Source organism: Chelonia mydas, chromosome 8 (genome assembly GCF_015237465.2).
Source record: "Chelonia mydas isolate rCheMyd1 chromosome 8, rCheMyd1.pri.v2, whole genome shotgun sequence".
Lineage (NCBI taxonomy): Eukaryota > Metazoa > Chordata > Testudines > Cheloniidae > Chelonia > Chelonia mydas.
In genome coordinates this window covers 37,141,029-37,163,284 of record NC_057854.1, presented here as the reverse complement: position 1 = coordinate 37,163,284, position 22,256 = coordinate 37,141,029, and the positions used below count along the sequence as shown (strand labels likewise).

Here is a 22,256-nt window from a genome sequence, read left to right as displayed (position 1 = left end):
CATTGAAGCCTCTCCTACACGTCTTTGCAGTACACTCAGAAAACTGTTGGTAGGAGGGAATGGGATGAAGGAAGGAATGTTGTTCAGAGCTTATCTCAGACATGAGAGGGAGGAACTCAGTTTCCCCAAGGTCTTGACCTACACAGAAGGCAACACTGTGATGACTGTGTCCCAGGTTGATGATGGAAAGTTCTACTTATGTAAGGGCAAGATGGTAGTTGGATTCTGGGAGATGGGAGGAAATGCAGATATCCTACATGAATTGTAGTCAGTGTGTCGTGAACTACTAGGCATTGTTCTAAGGAGGTACTTATATCTCCAGGGGGAAGGAGTCTATTAGCATTCTTTAAATGTTCAAAAATGAAGATATTTATTCAGACACACTGAGCGACTGGGGGCGGGGCGGGGGGGGGAGAGACGATTCTTTAGAGAGATACCAATGTGTCAAATCTTACCACAATTAATTCAGTAATGGAGTGTCATATAGATTTGGGAAACTGAGTATCAGGTTTTCCTCTTGCACATGATCCACAGAATTCTTTAAAATTGTCCACTCTTGTTTGACGTGGCCCAAATGCAAATCAGGAAGAAATTACAACAGGCTGTCTTAGATCTCTAATGTACAATGCTGTACTAGAGATAGCTTTTATAAAGTTGTGATGTAAATATAGAACAGATTAATGAGGATATGTTGCACCTTTGCTCACTTGGCCCTATAAAACCCTACAGGCAGCATGAAAAGCAAATGTCCACAGAAACAATGCTTGCTGTTCAGAGCTGTGGGGACAGAGAAAAATAAACTACGCCAGATGTGAGATTTCTTTCAAGCCTACTTGGCTTTAAAAAATATGGCATTGTAGCATGGACTCAGCTAGTTCACCTGTGTTTTGTTTGTGAAATTGTTAATAGGTGGGAAAAGAAAGACATTTGCTTGTTCATTGATTGCTATGGGTCTTAGTCTTCTCTTACCCATTGATTTGTTTGTTCTGTAGTGGTTATATAGTGTTCTCAATCCTGCTCTGCATGTGTGTGTTATCCAAGTACTAGACCCCAACCCCCAGCTCTGCAAAATCATCCCAATTCTGTGCTGCAGAATCCCACTGCTACCCCAGTCCTGGATATTTCCTTGGACCAAGAATGCCAGTTGTGCCAAGTTACCACATTTCACTTTTGACATGTCAGTATTATAAATCGAAACTAAGGGTTCACAGTTGAAAAATTAAGTGTGTTGTCAAATCTTAAAGCAATCATCTGGAAGAGTAGTTTATTCATTCTTCTGCCAATGTATAATTAATCAATAAAGTATACTCTTCTGGGCTTTTTTTCAGGCCCTCCACCTCTTCCCTGAGTGTTCTACATCATGGGTAGTCAAATTGCAGCCCATGAGTTGTATACAGCTATTTTACAGTTAAAGTGCAGTTCATGGAGCCCCTCTCCCACCCCCATTCTCCACCTACAAGACTGTGGGGGGAGAAGCTTGAGGCTTCTGCCCTGCAGTGGGATGGTGGGGCTAGGGGATTCTGCCAGAGATGATTGGTGTCTGCTGAGAGTGGAGGGGCACAATTTAAAGGCTCGGCCCCCCCAAACAGCTTGAGTCACGCCCCCCCCCAGGCACCTCCCCTTACCCTCAGCGGTTCTCCCTGCAGCTCCCAGCTGTTTGCCACTGTCTCTCCCCACGGCTGCAGCTGCCATACACAGAGGGGGCCCAGAAGCACCATGTGACCGAGCAGGGTCAGCAAATCCTGGCAAAAATCGGGGGGGGGGCATGTGACCCCATGTGCCCCCCACCACACCTCACTTCTGGCTTCTGCCCAGCAGGGAGGAAGGAGGCTCGGGGCTTCAACCTCAGAGGCCATGCCTGCCAGGGCTCAGGGCTTCTGCAGGAGTGGGGCTGAAGCCCTGAGCCCAGACAGGTGCCTCCTGTGGGGCACAAGCCCTGAGACACCCCTCTCAGCAGGGCTGAAGCCCTGTGCACCAGCAGGTGCCTCACGTGGGGCAGAAGTCCTGAGACACACACCCCCACACACAGGGCTGAAGCCCCGAGCCCCAGCAGGCGCCTCCCACCAGGGCTGAAGCCCCAAGATCTTCCTCCCCTCAGTGCTGAAGCCCCTGAGCCCCGGCAGGTGCACCTTGGCTCTTGAACTTCTGAAGATTCTTGTATGCGGCTTGGAGTCAATGGTGAGTTTCTTTCATGAGTAGTATTTCTTCTTTGCCAATGGCACAAGACTGATAGCCACAAATGAAAATGAATCTAAACAGACCCCTATTTCTTGGACTACAGGGTACCTTTGGTGCTTCATAAAATTCATTCTTTGAGTTATGAAATCCTTTGAATCAGGTTTTTTACCTTCTATGGTTTTCAAGACTGGCAGGTTTTTGAACTCAGTAGTGATTGACCAGCTATGAACTCTCTGCAGTTTGGAAATTTAAAACTTATCAGACATGTCACAAAGAACAAAGCTGTTCTCTTTGATCCAGTGAGCATTAGAAATTTTAAGAAAAGTGTGGTATCTCATAGAGCTCAGGTTCGTAGGACACCTTGAGCTTTACTTTGTGAATGTAAAATACTCTAGGCATCTCTTTAGAATTCCTTGTAGCGCTACATTCTGTTTAAAAATTCATATATTGGTCTATGCCCAAACACTGATACCAAATGATACAATCAATGCACCAGTTGTAGCCTTATCTTTTAGTAATTCACAGAGCTGTTGCTTTATAACCATCCATAAATAAATGCCCTTGAGTCACTGATTTCTTGATTTAAGAAAGATATTTTACTTGTGTTTCATACACAAAAACTGATAACCAACAGTGGCTTAAAAAATTAACACTACTCCACTTTTCCACAAGTGTACAAAAAAGAAAGAATGGATTTACATTCAACAGTAAAGCTTAAAGTCCAGTCTAGGTAATAGTTCCATTGACATTCACATATACAAGCACAGAATAAATATTTCAGGATTCTTATAAGAGCATACAGCATACATACAGTACTTGAATTTTACATAATGAGTGTTAGTAGGGTCAGCAATTCATAACCTCATAGAAAAGTAAAACTAAAACCAAAAAAGGTTGTGTGGGAGATAACACCAAGACACTGCACAGAGCTAGCAGGTTAGTAGATCTTCTTGTGTGAGAAATAGTTTGCTTCTGCTTCTTTATATTAGGACAGATTGTTTGCAAATGTTGTGTATTCAAAGTGCAGATTAATGCAAAAAATTATATTCTTGTATTTATTAATACATGCAAGAGGCAGCGCCCGAGTGACCCGACAGAATAAAGCTGTGATTGGAAGAGGCAGCGCCCGAGTGACCTGACAGAATAAAGCCGTGATTGGCAAGTGGCCGATATAATACAGATGTTTCAGGCAATTTCTCTAAAGCACTTTAATAGCAGCAATTATAATTTCTAATAGCTGTAGATTGACTTCTGTTTGGGTTAAAGGGCATCATATTTCTTTAACATTTACAGCTATATTTTCTTTATAAATAAATATATCAAATAACAAATAGCATAGATAATGTGTTTCTTTTTCTCACTTTGCATATCTGTTGTGGAAAATACTCTGACCTTTTCAGAGACATTAAGTGCAAAAGAATGTTTAATAGACTGGAAACAGGGATGTAGAGGAAACATCACAGTCGGTTACGTTCCCTAGATGTCAGCCCATCCCTTGTTGTCCCACTCTGAGGGACATACTTGCTAGGATAATCAGGACTTATACTAACAATATAGCCAATGGCTTGGTGAGAGTTATACTTTATGGTATCTTAAAGAGCTGTAAATGTGAGCTTTTCTTTGCTGGAGTGTGTACAATACGTCATGCAAAAGACTCAGTATTCCACACAGCTAGTCTCTAGATTCAAAAAGTCTGGTCATCTCCTTTGAGACATTTCCTCCCCAGCCTGACCATCTTTGAACACAATGTTCATTAGGTGTTTCCTTTGTTGTTCATATTTTACCAGCTCTTCTTGCATTTTATAATCTGATCTTGTATCACCTAGCTGACATCTGCACACAAATGTTTCCAATCAGACACAGGGTGCACAATATTAAAACTTTTAAACTTGTCCTGTAAGTGTCATCAAGACAGGATCACAGGAATCACAATGCAGAGAGTCCAACCTCTCACTGGCTGTACTGTGAAGATTCTCCTTTTCGGCGTAGGAGAAAGGAAACTTGTGTCTGCTTTTTAGAGTCTGAAAACAAGCCAGAGTGGAGAAAAAAAGTTAACACCAGACTTAATAAAGCTTTTCAAGACAAAACCTGTTAAGCAATCTAGACAGACACTGTGAACTTCCTGCGGATATCTGAAGTCTATATATATATTGGAAATTTGTTAACAATAGGAAGAAGTTGGGAGTTGCTACATAGGAGAGATCTGCCAATATTAAAAAAACTGGCTAACTGGGTTCTGACAGTATAAACCCCTCACTGGTCACTGTTGTCAGTGGTGCTGTTCCCCTTTTCTTTTTTCTCCTGAGTCTTGTTTCCCTTCTTCTTTTTCTTCTTTTTCTTGGTCTCCTCCTTCTTGCCAAAGGTTATGAAGTCACTTTTGTCAGTTTGGCTGTTTGGTGGTTCCTGCCGGATGGAGATGATCGCAGGAGATCCAGGGATAATGAATTTGTCTGGCAACTCACCGGGACCAGCTTGTTTGGGATTGCCAGGTCCATATTTAAAGGTCCAGCTGTTGCTGTTCACACCAGCTCCCACTGGCGGGGAAACCTCTCCTGCCTCAGGTTCTGAAAAAGTCAAAACAACATTAAAATCTTACAGCAGCATCAAATACAATTAATCAGCTAATATAGCATACACGGGGCAAACTGTCGCGCCTAAGGGACTCTTTCAAACAAAGTTCCAAATCAGGGCTCATAATTGTGGACAGTCTTCTCCATAGCCTTTTCCCCTTTTAAAGACAAGTATGGCTGCTCCTCTAAAATGTTCAGGAAAAGTGAAAGTCTTGACAGACTATGAACTGGAATGCAAAGTCAGAAATTAGAGGGATGATTGGTGTCAAATTGGGAGTGAATTGGCAAAGATGTTTGGAGAGGAGAGTAAATATTTCAGTGATTTCCTAGACTGGAAAATTCTTTGTAAGTTTTCTTGTCATGCTGTAACTCCATAACAGCAAGGCCTAAAATTTCAGATTTTGGTGACCCCCCCACACACTTGGCATTCAGATGAGATATGGTAGATCACTTTATTTTGGAAGCTACTCATTGTCAAATAAAAATATAAGAAAGCTTTGTCATCAGCATTTTGCAGACATTTCAGGCCTTCTAGTACTTTGGACATAACTAGGGAAGTTCTTAATTGGTGTGCTAGACTCACAGGTCTATACAGCCCCTGCTTGGTTTTAGAACTCTGCCATGGTTTCTAACGTACCAAACGAAGCAGGCACGCTTTAAGCTAGGCAGCTTGTAACTAGCTTTCCAGTATTAACCCAATTTTGAATCTCACTGCCACAATTTGCCAAAACTAACCAGTTTACTTGAAATTTCTTGTGTGTGGTCTTCTGCCACTAACAATACGCTGACCAAATGTGATATGGATTACATTTGTAGGGAGTTTGAAAAATAAGCTATTTTTCATTTGTTTTGTTCTTTTACTATTTGAAGAGTCTTCAACACTTTCAATGGCTATTAGCCAGGATGGGCAGGGATGGTGTCCCTAGCCTCTGTCTGCCAGAAGCTGGGAATGGGTGACAGGAGATGGATCACTTGATGATTACCTGTTCTGTTCATTCCCTCTGGGGCACCTGGCATTGGCCACTGTGGGAAGACAGGATACTGGGCTAGATGGACCTTTCGTTTGACCCAGTATGGCCGTTCTTATGTACTTTTAGCCCAATTTTGGACAGAAACTTCAAATTTATTTTAATTGATCTGTCCTGAGTATTTGCTGGAGACTGAGTATTTTGGGGAAGATTTGATGCTTATGTTTGGAATTATTTGTTATGACCTTTTAAACCTTTGAAGTCTGATCAATACCTTGTTCTTGTGTACCCTAGAGAAATGTAGTGTTGCAAATACAATTTCAAGCACCTGTCATGATTGTAACACACTTCCTGTCCACACACACGTGTGTGCAATAGTGCATAAACACTGTCAGCACCATTGTAATGGCATTTGCTCTGAACAAATCTCACCACCATATTCTGCACTGAGCCACTGTGCATGCATCGTTGCAGTGGCAGAGTAGACCAAAAGCACCAGCATTTCAGCTGGACCATTGCAATTGGTCCTCTCAGCAGTCCCACAATGCTCCTACATTCTCTTCTGTGATCAGTGTGAAACACGTAATATCTCTTGTACTTCTGAATCTCACTATGTGGTTCTGCAGCTTCTGCAATTTTAGGCATAGGTGTTTTAAGTTTTAAAAAGTATTATGTATGCAAACCAAAGGGTTTTCTTGTTTCAGAAACAAAGAACACATTTTTAAGTTTACAGTCTCTCCTTAAAACTGGTTGCATACATACAAATCTCTGATATGTGTGATGCTTCTTGATCTTTGCTTTAAATGCAGATGTTGTACTTAGGGTGACTGGAACACCCGGTTGAAAAGGGACCCTGGCAGCTCTGGTCAGCACCGAGCCGTTAAAAGTCTGGTTGACAGTGCTGTAGGGCTAAGGCAGGCTAGTCCCTACCTGTTCTGGCACTGCACTGCGCCCCGGAAGCAGCCAGCAGGTCTGGCTCCTAGGCAGGGGGGAGTCAAGGGGCTCCGCCCTGAGCATTAGCTCCACACTCCCATTGGCCAGGAACCAGCCAATGAGAGCTGTGGGGGCAGTGCCTGCAGGCAAGAGCAACGGGCCGAGTCTTCTGGGCCCCTTGACTAGGAGGCAGAAGTGTTGGCTGCTTCCAGGGAGCAGCATAGTGCCAGGACAGGGAGGGAGCCTGCCTTAGCCTTGCTGTGCTGCTGCCTGGGAGCTGCCCGAGGTAAGCCCATGTCCCAACCCCGAGCCCCAAACCCCTGCCCCAGCCCTGAGCCCCATCCCAAACCCTCATCCCCGGCCCCACCCCAGAGGCCTCACCCCCAGCCCAGAGCCTTCACCTCCTCCAGCACCCCAACCCCGTGCCTCAACCCACAGCCTTGTCCTGCACTCTGAATCCCTCGGCCCCACCCCCCAGCCTGTAGCCCCCTCCTGCACCCCAAACCCTTCATCTCCAGCCCCACCCCAGAACCCACACCCCCAGTCGAAGCCCTCACCCCCTCCTGCACCCCAACTCCCTGCCCCAGCCTGGAGGCCCCTCCTGCACTCTGAAACCCTCATTTCTGGCCCCATGCCGGAGCCCACACCCCCAATTAGAGCCCTCATCCCCTTCCACATTCCAGACCCCTCCCCCAGCCCAGTGAAAGTGAGCGAGGGTGGGCGAGAGCGAGCCACCGAGGGAAGGGGAATGTAGTGAGCGAGTGCAGGGCCTCTGGGAAGGGGCGGGATGAGGGCAGGGCCTTGGGGAAGGGGTGGGGCTATGGTGTTCGATTTTGCACAATTAGAAAGTTGGCACCCCTAGTTGTACTTTCATGTTCTAGACCCTATAAGGGCAGTTTACGTGCTACATTAGCAAGTATTTGAGGACATTTGTTTAATAGGTGGCCCATGGAATCTTTGTGAGTAAGGTAAGATGATTGTTTTCAGCAGGGGACGTATAAACAGGAAATGGTAAAGCACATCTTCTCCTGGGAATGGTGTGATCATAAAGAAAAGCTGTTGCCTCCTACATGACAAAGAGACATTAGCTCTGTGGTCAATGATTAGATAAACCGGTGTTATGTATGGGAACTTAACTTACAATACATACATACATTTATTAATATGGCTAGATAAAACTGCCTCAGCGTTTTTGCTTCTTTTGGGACGGTTGTCTTGGTGGGCTTAACTGAATTTCCCTGTTTTCAAATACCTTCATTTTTTTGCAATATTAACAGAACTTTGTGTCGTTTCTTTTTACAAAATTACAACATTCCTGTGAGTTTCTTGTCACATTAATTTTGAACGGTTGACTTTTTTCATGTTTGTTTTTGACAATACTAGTGTTCTGGCAAGTCGCTTAACACCCCAGACACCAATACATACTTTCATCCTTCACTCTGGTTTAATTAAGCTTTTTGCCTGGGGATGTGTGTACATTTGATACCCCCCTCATTTCCTTGAAATAATAAATTACTGAACTGAACAGTGTATGTCTTGGCCTAGTTCCAAATTAGGAATTGATCCTCTCTCTTCTTGTATACAGAAAATGTGACCTCTTACATCCCATACTTTAAATCAAGCTTTATTTGACAAATAAATGTTTTCTTCTTCCCAACAACCCCCATCCATCACTCCTTCCAAATAACCCTGGTACAGATTCTCTTTTCTTCTATTCCTGCATTGGGCACATAAATGGGAGAGACGGAGGTGTCCATAAGCTACTTGTGGACCTCCCTAATTCTGGACTGTGTCAGAGGCCTGCACAGTGCAATAAGGTATAGCCCCAAGGTTTCTTTAAAGTGTGTTATCTTCTTATGCCCCTCTATAGACCACTATATCAGCAAAACAACCAGAGCACAGTGTATTCTGGCCATGCTCCTCCTGTCCTCAACATGTCCCTTATACCAGGGAGAGGGGCTATTACACTGGCTTTATGTTGAGCAGAGACCTGACCTTATGATTAGGGCAGTGGTTCCCAAACTTGTTCCACCGCTTATGCAGGGAAAGCCCCTGGCGGGCTGGGCCGGTTTCTTTACCTGCTGCATCCGCAGGTTCGGCTGATCGCCGCTTCCAGCAGCTCCCATTGGCCTGCAGCAGCGAACCGCAGCCACCGGGAGCCACGATCAGCCGAACCTGCGAATGTGGCAGGTAAACAAACCGGCCCAGCCCGCCAGGGGCTTTCTCTGCACAAGCGGCGGAACAAGTTTGGGAACCACTGGATTAGAGTATTCTGCAAGGGCTATTTAAGATCCCTTTCTGCAGTGTAAAAGGGTATATCCTATGACACAATGTGGGGGGCCCTGCATTGCCTGAAAACGTTAAACAATACTACAAAGTGCACATGTGTGTCTGTCTGTACCACGGAAATCTAATGCAAAACAGGATACTGTCCCTTTAATCTGGTTCTGTTTACACAAATCTACTCACCGGATTAAGTGAGTAATATACATCACAAATCCTTCTGCTACAGTGGAACCAAATTTAGCAAACCCATAATATCTACCCTGGAATCAGGATTCTGTGAGCACCAAGACTAAGAGGTTTGCCTCCACTTGTCTGTCCTTATTGAAGCCCTTGAATATATTTGATGCCCTTATAAACTAAGCATATTAATACTCCTTAATACTCACTAAGCCCAAGGAAACTTAATTACCCTTACAGCGGGCTGAGGAACTCAAAAGCAGGGAGATGGCTACAGCCAGAACATAATAGGTTAATGACCATCATTTCCTAGTAGCAGGCTTCAGCAGCCTTTTCAAGAAATTCCACTTCTGCTTGATTTACCTGACAACAGTGTTTATATCTGGAGTGTCAGGCACGAAGGTCACAGTTCAATTGTACTATCACTGCATGTTCAGGCATTTCAGATCAGGGATAAATGTCACCTATCCCTCAGTTTCTAAAGCCTCTATAAAGAGTTATTTATTGTCTGATCAACAAGCATTTAACACACAAAAACTCTGATTTAGATGTAACTTTACACTTAACAGGGTTAGTTGTGCTTCTCTTGCATGTTTTCTGGAGCTTAATAAATGCTTTTAAGCTGTTTATTGAACTTATAAAAACGGTCTAAATAAAGCTGCCCCCCCAACTATATTTATCACACTTCATTTAAAGTGTTACACTCCTTTCTCTGCACCCTACAGCTATATATGACCTTGTCAGAGGTCATCACAAAGAAAAACAGGACTGGCCCCTTCTTGCCAGTACCTAGGCATTCCCTGAAGTAGAGTTGAATAGGTAGGTAGTGCTCTCACTTTGTCTTGTTCTCAATGAATTCAGGAGTCCTTATGTTCAATGACCAAATGATTTATTTTTAAAACATAGGCACAAAACAGAAACTAAACCCAGGCTGCAACTGCAGCTCCCTGACACTACAGATGTGTGTGCATGTCTGCGTTCTAAAATGGAAGATGCCTTTTTGACCTCATTAGCCACCACCCACAGGCTCAAAGACAAATGCAAGCATCTCAGCAGACCTCTGACATAGTGCTGAACCACACCCCACCATGGCTTTCGGAGACACTGCACAACTGAATATGCCAGTTTTTAAAAAAAGATGAAATATAAAACTAAAATCATAAACAGCAGTAGTCATGAAAAATCCTCTGCTACTATTTGCAAGAAGTGTGTGTTCGATATTACAGCATGGATAATTTTCTGCAGCCCTTTAGTTTCAATTCAATAAGACTGTGGTCAGGGTTGTATTGTTTAGAAAGCAGCTTCATTCCACTCCAGGGAGGCTGCATTTCAACAATGAGCCAAGTGACCCCTGTGTAGTTCGTGAGTTTGGTAATCTTTTGATGAAAGACTATAAAATAAATGTCTGTCACCCAGATTTACATGGCTATCTTTTGGAAGACTAGATTTGTGCATTCACTCAATTGAGGGGTTGGTTTTTACTGGCTTGTTCCCTATTCCAAATGATGTGTAAGCAGAACAGAGCTGACACGCAGAGTGACAGGTTAAAATAGTCTGGAATTGAGATATCTTCTAAGTGTAGGGCACGATGCCTGCTTCACAGAGCATAAAACATTGTGTCACTCAGCTGGCAAATCAATTCTCCCATCAAGACTGGACCAGGGATGCAGGTTTTTTTCTCATTGACATTTTATTTTCTCTTTTTTAGGGACTGTGCATACTTGTGGTCTCTGAATAACCCCAAAGCTAAAATCTGGTATTTGTCAGGAACAGGTGGTGCTCACTTTACATAATGAGAACTGTCCATATATTATGAGTGTAGTGCTTTGTCTCTGCCTCCCATGTCTCTGCAGCTTTCTTAAAGAACCTTTGTCAGAAGAAGGCTGAGTTTAGTGTGAGAGCAGATGTGCCCCTGCTAAAGGGAGGTAGAAGCATTTCTGTGCAGCTCTATCTCCATGCAGAGACATTTGTGACTACGTGACATGCTCAGCCGAGACAGCAGCTTGCTTCCATTCTGTCCCTCCCCTTCCCATTCATCATTTTGTCCCTGTCTGTAAGGATTTCAATGGCTCGTGGATCCAAGAGGTCATTCAGATAAAAGCTTTCAACCAAACCATCTATTCTTAGTAGTTTCAAAGGAAATCTTTTTGAATTGTCTGATTTTTCCAGCCAACAGAACACACTGTGAGTCTAGGACTAACCCAGTCCTTATTGACAGACCCCTCCACCCTCATGTCAGCGTAACCACATTGTTATTAATTAAATGCATTTATTTAAAATGGAGATCAGGCGACAAGCAGGAAGTAAATCGCAGGGAAAGCCAGTCATTAACTTGATTTTTTCCTCCCTGCCTCCTTTGCTGATGCTGCACTGACTGCAGCTTCTGCCTCTGGCTGGCATGATGAATATTCACGGCTATAAAGAGTCTGACATTCTGCACACTTATTCTGAAACAGCATGCCAAGTGCAAGCATTATGTGCACTGGAGAAAAAAAAACCTCTCTGTGTCATTCAGGGGATCTCTGCAGGCATTCTGGCTTCACTGAACTTCCCTAAGCCTTTTCTGGATTAAAATGCCCGTTTAATCTTTTTTTTTAATCAAGAGAAGTGGTAGATATTGAATTTCGAGATAGGGAAGTGATGCAGACAGAAAAAAGTTAAAGCTCAAATAGCCTAGTCTGCAATAGTCTGCAAATGGCCATAGTCTTTTCAAAGGATCATGTCAATTTGGAATTTTTAAAAAGCAAGCAAATAAATCTCACTCTTTGCACTTCCATCTGTTTGACCTGTCCTGCCCTACGATAGAGGTGGAATGGGCAAAATAAAAGCTCCTCCCCACCAAGGAGTCTGCTGCCTTAATCCCTGCCTGTGTTTAAATACAGTAACATTAAACTAGGTAATTATAGCGCATATGGTGTGTGAGATCCCCAACCCCCCACTGCTCTAACACCCAGGCACAATACAAGAGAAAGGCAACAAGGACTTGCTGCATTTTATCGTTTGATTTGTGGTGGTTATTAGTGTTGTGGCACAACTGGACTTTAAATTAAATATAAAAATTTTATTTAAAGAAAAATTCTTCCAGGGAAAAGGTTTAAAAAATGTATTTATCTCAGGTACTGGAGTAGCTCTGCCACTGTGTTCTGGGCTGTTATTGCAGTAGAAACTGACTTGCCAGCTACCATAGGCTAAAAATCAGGCCTCTTGTGAGCAAAGCCTAACACTGGATGATAAATGGCTTCTCACAGACACTGAGCAAACAAGCAAATAGAATAAGTCGTCTACAGCCCCATTGCTCCCTTATTAGAGGAAAAGCCTGCTCTTCAGTTCAGTTCAGCTTCTTAGACAGCGCCCTCCTTTTTGGTTTGGGGACTCAGTAGTACCTAAGCTGCCCAGTCTAGGATGACCAGATAGCACATGTGAAAAATCGGGATGCTCCTTTTTTGGAGGGAGAAGGGGGTACAGTTGCATATGTAAGACAAAGCCCCTAATATCGAAACGGTCCCAAAAATATTGGGACGTCTGGTTACCCTAGCCCAGTACCATTCCCCCATGGCAGAATGTCTCTTCGATCCTGCAATCAGGGCCGTCCCTAGCTATTCTGGGGCCCTACGCAGCTCCCCCCCCCAGGGGGGGGACAGGCCTCTGCGGGGGGCGGGGGGCGGGGCTGGCTTGGGGGGCCCAAGTGAGTGCAGGCCGGGCCCTGCTGCAGAGCTCAGGGGAGTGGGGGCGGGGCTGGGGCGGAGCACGGCTCGGTGGAGCAGGGGCAGGAAGAGGCGGGGCTGGGGTGGAGCAGGGGCGGGGGCCCTGGGGAAGAGCCGGAGCAGGGGCTGGAGCAGCACGCAGCTACGCAGAGCACTTTTCTGGTGCCCTACGCAGCTGAGTAAGGATGGGCCTGCCTGCGGTACAGGAAGGTATCTGTTACTCCCCTTACTCAGCAACAATTTTAACCCTTTCCTCAACCAATTCACATCAGGGACTATATATAATATGCCATAATTATAGTGTATGCATATATCTGGCCGCTTGCTATATTCTTGATACAACTGGATGTATATTGCAGTTTGGTATGAATGCAGAATACATATCCTAGTTTGCCTAGTCTACAGATTTTGCTACTGACTGCTCCAGATGCTGGGCTTGCGTTATATGGATTTTTATTTGCATAATTTATAGGGTGACTATATTCCCCTAAACTGAAAACAGGACACTGTGTAAGCTGCCTGGTGTTGCCACTCACCCGAGGCCCGCCGCACAGGGCTGACAGCCCGAGCCACCTGGCATCACCACTTGCCCGAGCTACCTGGTGTCATTGCTCGCCCAAGCCCTGTGGTGGGGTACAGGGCTGTCAGCCTGAGCTCCACCACAATGGACTCACACCCTGAGCCCCACCATATGGGGCTGACAGCCCAACCCGCCTGCCATTGCCGCTCATCTGATCCGACGTCATGACTTTTTTGGCAAAATTGGGCATTTGTCTCATTTGCTCTCTCCTGAATGTTCCTCCATGCCCATTTAGGGCAACAGCAAATGGGACAAATGTCCTGTTTTGCCAAAAACATCATGATGCCAGGGACAGAGCTTAAAAAGGGGACTGTTCTGGCCAAAACGGCATGAATGGTCACCTTAATAATGCATTATGCCTGCAGTCTGGTAGTGGCAATTGTTAGGAGATTGTGATTATAGGTGGAGAAATCATGGAAATATATTTTAATATAATCATATATATACATTTAAAATATGATTGAAACATTAAAAACAATAGACATCATTTGCCCAATTTTGCACAAACAATAAAATAATGCACAGTGAGAAACGCAGTTCTACAAACCAGACCAGAGGCAGTTTGTACGTGTCACTAGACTCAATAAACCCAGACCCTCAAGAGCAACCCCCTCAAACTTTTTCCCTGCAGGTGCTCCCTTTTTCCCTATACCCTCTCTCCATTCAGGCCTTTCCTCATCCCACCCCCATCTCCCTCCAAAAAGGAGACAGACCCCAGGAGCCCAATCCTTGACTAGGGGAAAGAGATGGTATCTCAAAACAGGTCCCAACTCCCAACTGATAATGAGCTCTTCTTTCCTCCCATAGAGTTGCAGGGCTCCAGGCCGGGGTCTCTCTTTCTTTCCCTTGCCTAAGAGTTTTATCCTCTGGGTGGCGTTCTTCCCTCTATTCCCCATGATCAGGGATTGCAAGCCTCAGGTGTGTCTCTTTACTCACATGCAGGGTGTGTACACTCTGATCTGAGGTCTTTACCAGCTTCTCAGGGACTGGGGACACCAGGAGGGGGATTCTCCTCACTTCTGCCTGCCTGGGTTTTGGGCTTCCATGGACAGAAGGACCTTCTGTTCTCTTAATCAAAGGATTGGGCTTCTGGGACACAGGGAACAGTTGTTGTGAGGAAGGAGAGACCAGCAGACTTTTGAGCTGGAATCTGAGCCCATTTTAATGAACCTTTCGTGAACTGAGTTTCTGGAATGTAAATAACCCCAATGAGTGTAGGTTGCATTGCTTCCATTTCCTGATGCCCTGAGTAGAGCTGCTTTGAAGATCAGAGCCCAGGTGTTTTTATCCAAAAGTTGTGAGGGACACGCAGCTGGCTCCACAAACAAGCTTTTACACCTCCTACCCTACATCATGTCCTACAATTCCACCATGAATGTGTGTGTTTGCACATGCATCTCTGTGTGTGTGTGTGTGTTTGTGAATACAGTAGAACCTTGATTTTATGCACACCAATCTTACAGACAACCAGTTATACAAACCATTTTTCCCAACAGAAAAATAAATCACATACCAAAAATGATGTCGATGAAGAACAAGTCAATCTCCCTTCACATTCTGATGCCTTTAATGCACTGGAAATCACTTGACAGTGGTTTGAAGGACAAGAAGAAAGCAATGCAGTGCACCATACTACAACTTCTGCACCACACTTACTATAATTTTGAGATGGTCAGTTTTATGAACTGTTTTATTTTATGAACTCCTCAGTCACCAGTTAGTTCATAAAATAGGGTGATACTGTAGTGCTGTGTTCTCCCCAGTGCTGCATCCCCATGTCCCCCATTGTGCTCTCTGTCCTCCTGGATTGTGTCCACGCAGTGCTCTGTGTCCCACAGTCCTGCCATGTGTTTTGTGTCATCCCACCAAATGTCCCCACTAGTATTCTGCCCCCAGCACTGTGTCTACCCCAGGGCTCTGTAACTCTTGTTACACCACCCTCATGCTCTGTGTCCCCTTAGTATCCTCTCACCTCATGTCCCCTGTAGCCCATAGAACTAGCTTTGGCATTTATTTTATTTAGCGATAACACAAGGAACCCAGAGGCCTGTCTCCTGTAAGACTTTGGTTTCAGCAGTTAACATAAGGCTTGAGGCCTATGAACAGGGCCATCCCTAGGAGGGTGTGGGGCTCGGGACATAGGTGCCTGGTTTCTAATCAGCCAGGGGTGCTCCCCCCAGCTCCGCCCAGGCCCCGCCCCAACTCCACCCCTTCCCCCAAATCCCCACCCCGCCCTGCTTCTTCCCACCCCTGCTCCGCCCCACCTCTTCCCACCCCTACCCCGCCTCTTCCCCACCCAGTTCCGCCTCCTTCCCCCAAGCACGCTGCGCCCTCGCTCCTCTCCCGTCCCCGCCAGTGCCTCCTGATGCTGGGAGCGAAACATCTGATCTGCGGTTGGCGCTGAGAGGGAGGGGGAGGCACTGATTGGCGGGGCCTGCTGGTGGGCATGAGGTGCTGGGAAGAGGGGGAAGTTCTGGTAAGGGGGGTCCTCCTTGGCCCCCCTCCTTGGTTCCCCTCCCTGACTGCCTGCCTGCCGCTTGCCTCCCTATTCACCTCCTCACCTCGCCCACCCGCCCGCCTCCTGCCGCTGCAGGGCCACCCAAAGTGCGGGGCCCGGCGCAGTCGCCCTGATTCACTGTAACCTAGGGTTGGCTCTACCTATGAACTTTGGCAAAGATAAATGGCCTAATAGTCACCCCTAAGTTTTGGGGAGCTGGGAGTGTGTAAGGGGGAAGTTTATCTATAATAACACCAGCCAACCACAGGAACATGAGCTAACATCAGCTTTTGGATATTTTAGGATAGAACATCTGCAGATGTTTGGCCACAAGAGTGCCATGGCAATGAACTGACATACATGATAATAACTTGACATCATTAATATACTAACCTATAGGAGAAAAGCACCCCAACATTAGTTGGGTGATGAAATACAAATAAGAAAGAGGGGAGAACCCCCTACTGAATAGGCATTAGACATAGTGGCGTCAGTGTAACATAGTATAAAATCTGTATCCCTGCCTGTGGGCAGGAAGAGAGACAGATGTAGCCCTTGGGAGGTGCCAGGATGATGGCCACTGGTGATGATGAGGAAGGTGATGGTGAGGAGGAAGATAATGGCTAACATTTCAGGTTGTTCTGCAAGGGATGGTGTGAGTAAATGGGTGTTCTGATGCACATTCTATATTATCTCTATCCACCTTGATGGGTTAGAGTGTTTGTGACTTTGCTAATTAATTAATAAACCATTATAAATACAGAAGGGTTCCTGAAGTGTGCGTGTTGCAATTGTGCACGGCGGAATTCCCAACTGAACAGTAATTTTAATAATACTGGGCCTGATCTTGGGACAAGTACCTGTCAACCCTCAGACTGATAACTGGGAATTCTTAAGTAATCAATATAATTAATACACAATCTATAGATAGGGCTACATCCCCAACTATGTTTCCTCCCCAGGTTTCTGTGTGTCCCCTATGCTTTGTGTTCTCTCCCAGCTGCTCTACGTCCTCCTCATGCTCTGTGGGACTAGTGTGCCCCCACAACATTCCCCTCAGAGCTGCCCCTTCACCATAGTGATCAGACTGGGAGACCCTGTTTCTTTCAGGGCAGGAAGGAGGGAAATAACCTTTGATCAACCTCCTCCCTCTGCTGGCTCTTCAAATGCAGCCACCCAGGGATCACCCAGCATCAACAGGAGCCATGGTGAGGAGTGGGGGGTAGTTAGAGAATATTTTGATCCAAGGGGTATTAAACAGAGATTAACAGCAGGATGTGGCCATGTCTAGGGGAGGGAGAGAAGTCTTTTCATTCTTTCCTCCCGTGCTACAGCACAAGCGAAGTTGGGTAGGAATTCAGCAGGGAATGGGACATTTGAGAGAACAACGTGTCCTCCCCACACTCCCAGTGGTTGCACTTATGCCAGAGCCAACTCAGCTCAGCATTACACATAAATCTTTCTTTCTTACCCCTTATCTTATCTTTTCTTTCTCAGGACTCAGGGCTCCTTAGGGAGTTAACTCATCTGTTACTGGAACTGCTAGTAGTGTATCCCCCTAAAGCTTTTGAAGACTCAAATAAATCACTGAATGTAGTGTCCAGCCAGGTCAACAAACTGACATTTGCAATAAAATACAATTGTGTATAATTCCTCTGGGGATGGGTGGGGTGCATTCTGTTATTATACTGCAACATTTTGGCATTTTATGTACAATTTTAAAAATAAATTACTACACCATCTTCCTTGCTTCTTTTCTTCCTTCTTTCCTTTGTTCTCTCTTCACTCTACTTTGTCTCCTGCCTTACACCATATACCCTGGCATATCCTTTCCTCAGGAAAATTCAGCACCAGTATTCCCTAATTTTACTAGTGTTTAACAATTTTAACATTAAAGTGTATTTATCTAAAACAGTTAAGCTTTCATCTCACTCCTCTTTCTCATCACACCTTTCTGTTTGAGAAGCTTTTTTCCTCTCTAAATCTACTTCCCATTCATGTTTCCCCCCACCCTCTATTTCACCTATTATTCCTCGCTGTCTCTTTCTTATTTAGTTAAACTGTTCTCCTTAAAAAACAAACAAACAAACAAACACCACCAACCCTCCTTTCCCACTCCTCTTTCTCTCTATTCCCTCACCTCTTCCTCATGTTCTGTTGGGCTCAACCTCCTCCTCCTTCTTTCCTCATTTTACCCCACTGCCAATTCTCCCTCCTCCTCTCCTTGTCTCACAACTCTTTCCTCTTCTTTTTCCTCCTCTTTTCTCTTCCACTGTTTCCCACATTACACCGTGCTCATCCAGATCTTTCCCCAATGGGTCTGCAGACTCCCTGAAGCCCTTGTGGTTTTCCCCTCCAATGGGGCCATGAAAGCTTGTCCTGATTAATGATGTTGCTAAAGAAAACGATGGGTTCCAGCTGCACTGCAAAGGGGTCAATTAAGCACTCTTTGAGAGCCCACTGGTCTGATCCATTGTGGGACCACATTGTTGTTGCTGAACTCCTGCTTTCCAGCTGAGTTTGACAATGGGTGTCAATCCCAATCCTTCCTGCCCCTTCCTCAAACAGTGCTGAACTTGGCTGTCACATGGGTGTGGACAGTGTCAACTGAGTTTAACACTTATTTGAACAAAGCATGTTCAACCCCTAATACAATGAAGGGCCATCGCTGCTTTAAAATGGACACTGAACTCTGTCCAAACCTTGTCCAAACCAGTGGGTCAACCAAATTCAACACTGGCTGATGGGGGTGTGAGAATATTTGACACCCGTTGTTCAAAATGGCTAAAAATTCTAATGTAGACAGAATGGCAAACATTTTCGAACCTGGTGCCTAAAATTAGGCTCTTAGGGGGAGACTTTCAAAGGCTCAAATAGCACTTAGGTACCTAATTCCTATAGACTTTGAATAGGAGCTAGGTGCCTAACTGGTATTTTGTGACTTTGAAAATCTTTCTCCCAGACCCCTTCTATTCTTATTTAGGCACCTAAACAGAACTGTTCTGATTTTAAAGGCACTGAATAACCACAACCCCCACTGATTTCAGTGGTAGTTGGCGTTCCTTTGCACCTCTGAAAATCAGGCTGGTTCTGTTTAGGAGCCAAATGTTGATTTAAGAGCCTAACTTTAAACATCCAGGTTTGAAGATGCTGACATTAATAATCCCTCATGCAGCCCAAGGTTTCACTTTGCAGCTCTTAGTGACATTTGCTCTGCTGCTCCTGATCATCACATCCGCTCACTCGCACAAACATTTCAAACTGTCAAAAGTTGATTGATTTTTTTAAAACTAATCAGTGATTTCATGATATTCCTTATGATAAAAATCCAGTCTTAATTTTATGTATTTCAGTTTCCATATTTAGTTAGTGTATCATGTGTATTTTGTTATATACATATACATACACACACTACTATATATCAGTGTGTGTGTATTTTGATCAACCTTTTCTTTACCAGTTACAAAACAATGGCTCTTTGAAGTGATCACGATCATTCTTCAGAGCCTTTATAATTCACCCTTTAAATCCTTCATAGTTCACAGATTATTAGCATTGTATATCAAAATGGCTTCTTCACAGCCATTGTGGGCAAATGCATCATTCTATTACTTACAAATATGAACCTAATATGAACCAGTTCTGTTTAGATGCCTAAATAAGAATATGAACCAAATCCATACATTAAAATGCTTTCACAGAACTTGTGAGGAAAAAAAATGTAATGCATACGAAAAACAGCATCCATAGTAGTGTATCTTGTTTATCAAAATTATTTTTGTCAGGTATTTTGCATACTTGCTGTGATTAGACAAATGCATTTCAAAACATGTATGTTTTTTGAGTTCCATGTGTCAAAAACAATCATCTAACTCATTTCTGTTTCCTGTGCTATCTTGCACATTTTAAAGAGACAGAGAGTTTTTCTTTCAATTGGAAGCAAAATGGCTTCCCGATCTCAGATCCCTTTTCAGCCTTGAATTGACCTGTACAACTAGCTTACACAGGGCCTGGTTCCCCATTGCTCTGGACCTTGTGTTGTCATTTATACCAGTAGAAAATGGGGTAAAATGTTACAATCCTGATCTGTTAGTGTTTTAAACTCACTTTACACTGGTAAAAAATGACTACACGAGAATGGAGAATCAAGCCCAAAATCTTTAAACGTACAAGTTGCTACCAGATGGACTCTGGCAGTCAAACTGGGCAGTTTCCTTCTTGCACATCATCACCAGTGATAAAGACTCTGCAAACTAAATGAGTTCCTCATTGTCTGTGGTGGGTTTGCACAGTTATAAATGACTGGAACTTAGTAAACAATTTAATTGATGGTGACCACGAAGGAATAAAATCCAGCTCACTCTGCAGGGCTAACAGGAGTAAAAAGCAGTCAAAACTTATGCTAGTCATTAAAATCAATTATGATTCTGAATCTGCACAAGGAGCAGGTCTGTGGAGTTAGGTGGTCTTTTTACAGCTCCTACTCTTGTCTCTGCCTTCACTGCAGCACTTTTATCTCCTCCCTAAGATTCCGCTAAACCTGAACCCTTCTTTCTCTTGAAGTGGAGGAGGACATGGCCTTCTGCTGCTGTAGGAGGCAACTGAGAGATTCCTGTCCCTGGTGACTTGGCTCACCTGATAAGATACGCTGTTTTCTCTGGTACTACTGAGCAGTGCGTCACTCCGAGCCAGCTGTGGGGATAGGGGCCCAGGGAGGGAGTGGACTGCACTGGCTGCAGACAGGATTCTCCGTTGCTGGTCCTCTGACCATACAGTAGAAGGACAGAGCAGCCCCCAGTGGCAGGAGGAAACTAACATTTAGAAATCTGTGTTGCTGGGCTCAGCTCAACAGCTAATCAGCAAATGTGGGAAGGGAGAAGAGATCTGCAAAAAGCATCAACAGACACTGATCGCAGCTCTTCTTTGTGCTGCCTCCCCTTCTGCTCTGCCCTTCATAACAGGACTAGTGGTGTGTGAGCCTGTTGTCCCAGTGTCATTCTGTGCAGAAAGGAAAGCTTGTATTTATTTATATGAAAAAACAAGAGTCCTAAAATTAGCCTACTATAAGCAGCATTTGTAGTAGAGAGAGAATGAGCCTGGGCCTGGTGCAAGACTGTGAAACAAAATCAGGCCATGTATTCAAGTAAATGTTTACAAGTTCACTGTCCAATACATGAACAGAGTTGTTGCTAGTGTACTAGGCACTACATATTTACGTATATATATTTTAGCTAGTACCACAGGCGTTGACTTTTCAAACTGCCAACCCGCAGCTCTTCCCCAGGCCCCGCCCCCACTCCACTCCTTCCTCCAAGGCCCCATGCCTGCCTCGCCTCTTCCCACCCCTACCCCACCTCTTTCAATCCCTGCCCCGCCTCTTCCTGCCCAGTCCCTCCTCCGAGTGTGCAGCATCCTTGCTCCTTCTCCCTCCATCCCAGCCTCCCTGCATGCCGTGAAACAGCTGATTGCGGCAGGCAGGAGGTGCAGGGAGGGAGGGGGAGGCGCTGATCCACAGGGCCCACTGGTGGGTGGGAGGCACTGGAGGGGTTGGGGGGGGCTTATAGGGGGTGGGTGCTCAACACCCACCATTTTCCCCCCATGGGTGCTCCAGCCCTATAGCATCCATGGTGTCAGCACCTATGGCTAGTACAGATATACCCCAATCTAGTACAAGATAAGATGGTTTGATGGAATAATGAATAAGGGATATTTTGTTCAAAATATCAGGAACAAGAGGAGATAACACATAAATGTCATGAAATATGTAAGGTGGTGTGTAAGTTAGTTGTTTGTTTTAGCCTATAAATGTTAGGGCACTTCACTTTAATTCTTTTGGTGACCTATGGGACGGCAGGAACTCCCACTGCAAACTGAGCCATTCCTTGCTACTGGGCACTCCTATGTTAGTGTAGCTGTAACCACGGAGCCAGGGCAAACTGTGCCTAGGGGGCAATAAACCTGGCCAAATACCTTTGTCACTGAACTGTGCCTGTGGTCTTTCTTTATGACTAACACTGAAGTCTGTTGAATGAGCAGGCTGCCTTGTCTACTGCTAATTAAAACCAAGGACAGAAACACTGGGCAGCCTGGACACGGCTACTAAGGCAAAGACATTCCAGCCTTTAGCAACTAACAACACTGGGTAGCATTATCTGCTGAACCAGCTATCTGCGTATGTCTGGACAGCAAACTGAAAGAACATACACACACACACACACACACTCACTCACAAGCCAATTGGCAACAGCATTACGCATACCTCAGACACTGTCACTGTTATATTTGACCTCCCGTGTCGTTTGTTTATTATCAACCATCGATGGGTTGAATTTAATATAGATTGTAACCCCCTTAGGACAGAGA

At 44.9% G+C, this 22,256-nt stretch overlaps 1 protein-coding gene across 17 annotated transcripts in view; it reads right to left on the bottom strand.

Moving 5' to 3' along the window:
* Nucleotides 1-2,751: 2,751 nt before the first annotated feature.
* LOC102934918 (protocadherin alpha-C2) overlaps nt 2,752-22,256 on the bottom strand; it is a 333,845-nt gene continuing 314,340 nt past the window's right edge. For 13 of the 17 annotated variants that reach the window (XM_037907830.2, XM_037907827.2, XM_037907836.2 and 10 more), the window contains one exon: nt 2,752-4,742. In XM_037907830.2, coding sequence (XP_037763758.2) covers nt 4,432-4,742 — 311 coding nt within the window. In that variant the 3' untranslated portion in view covers nt 2,752-4,431. The remainder of the gene's footprint in view (nt 4,743-22,256) is intronic. The other 4 variants (XM_043552617.1, XM_043552618.1, XM_043552619.1 and 1 more) reach the window with 1 other exon arrangement.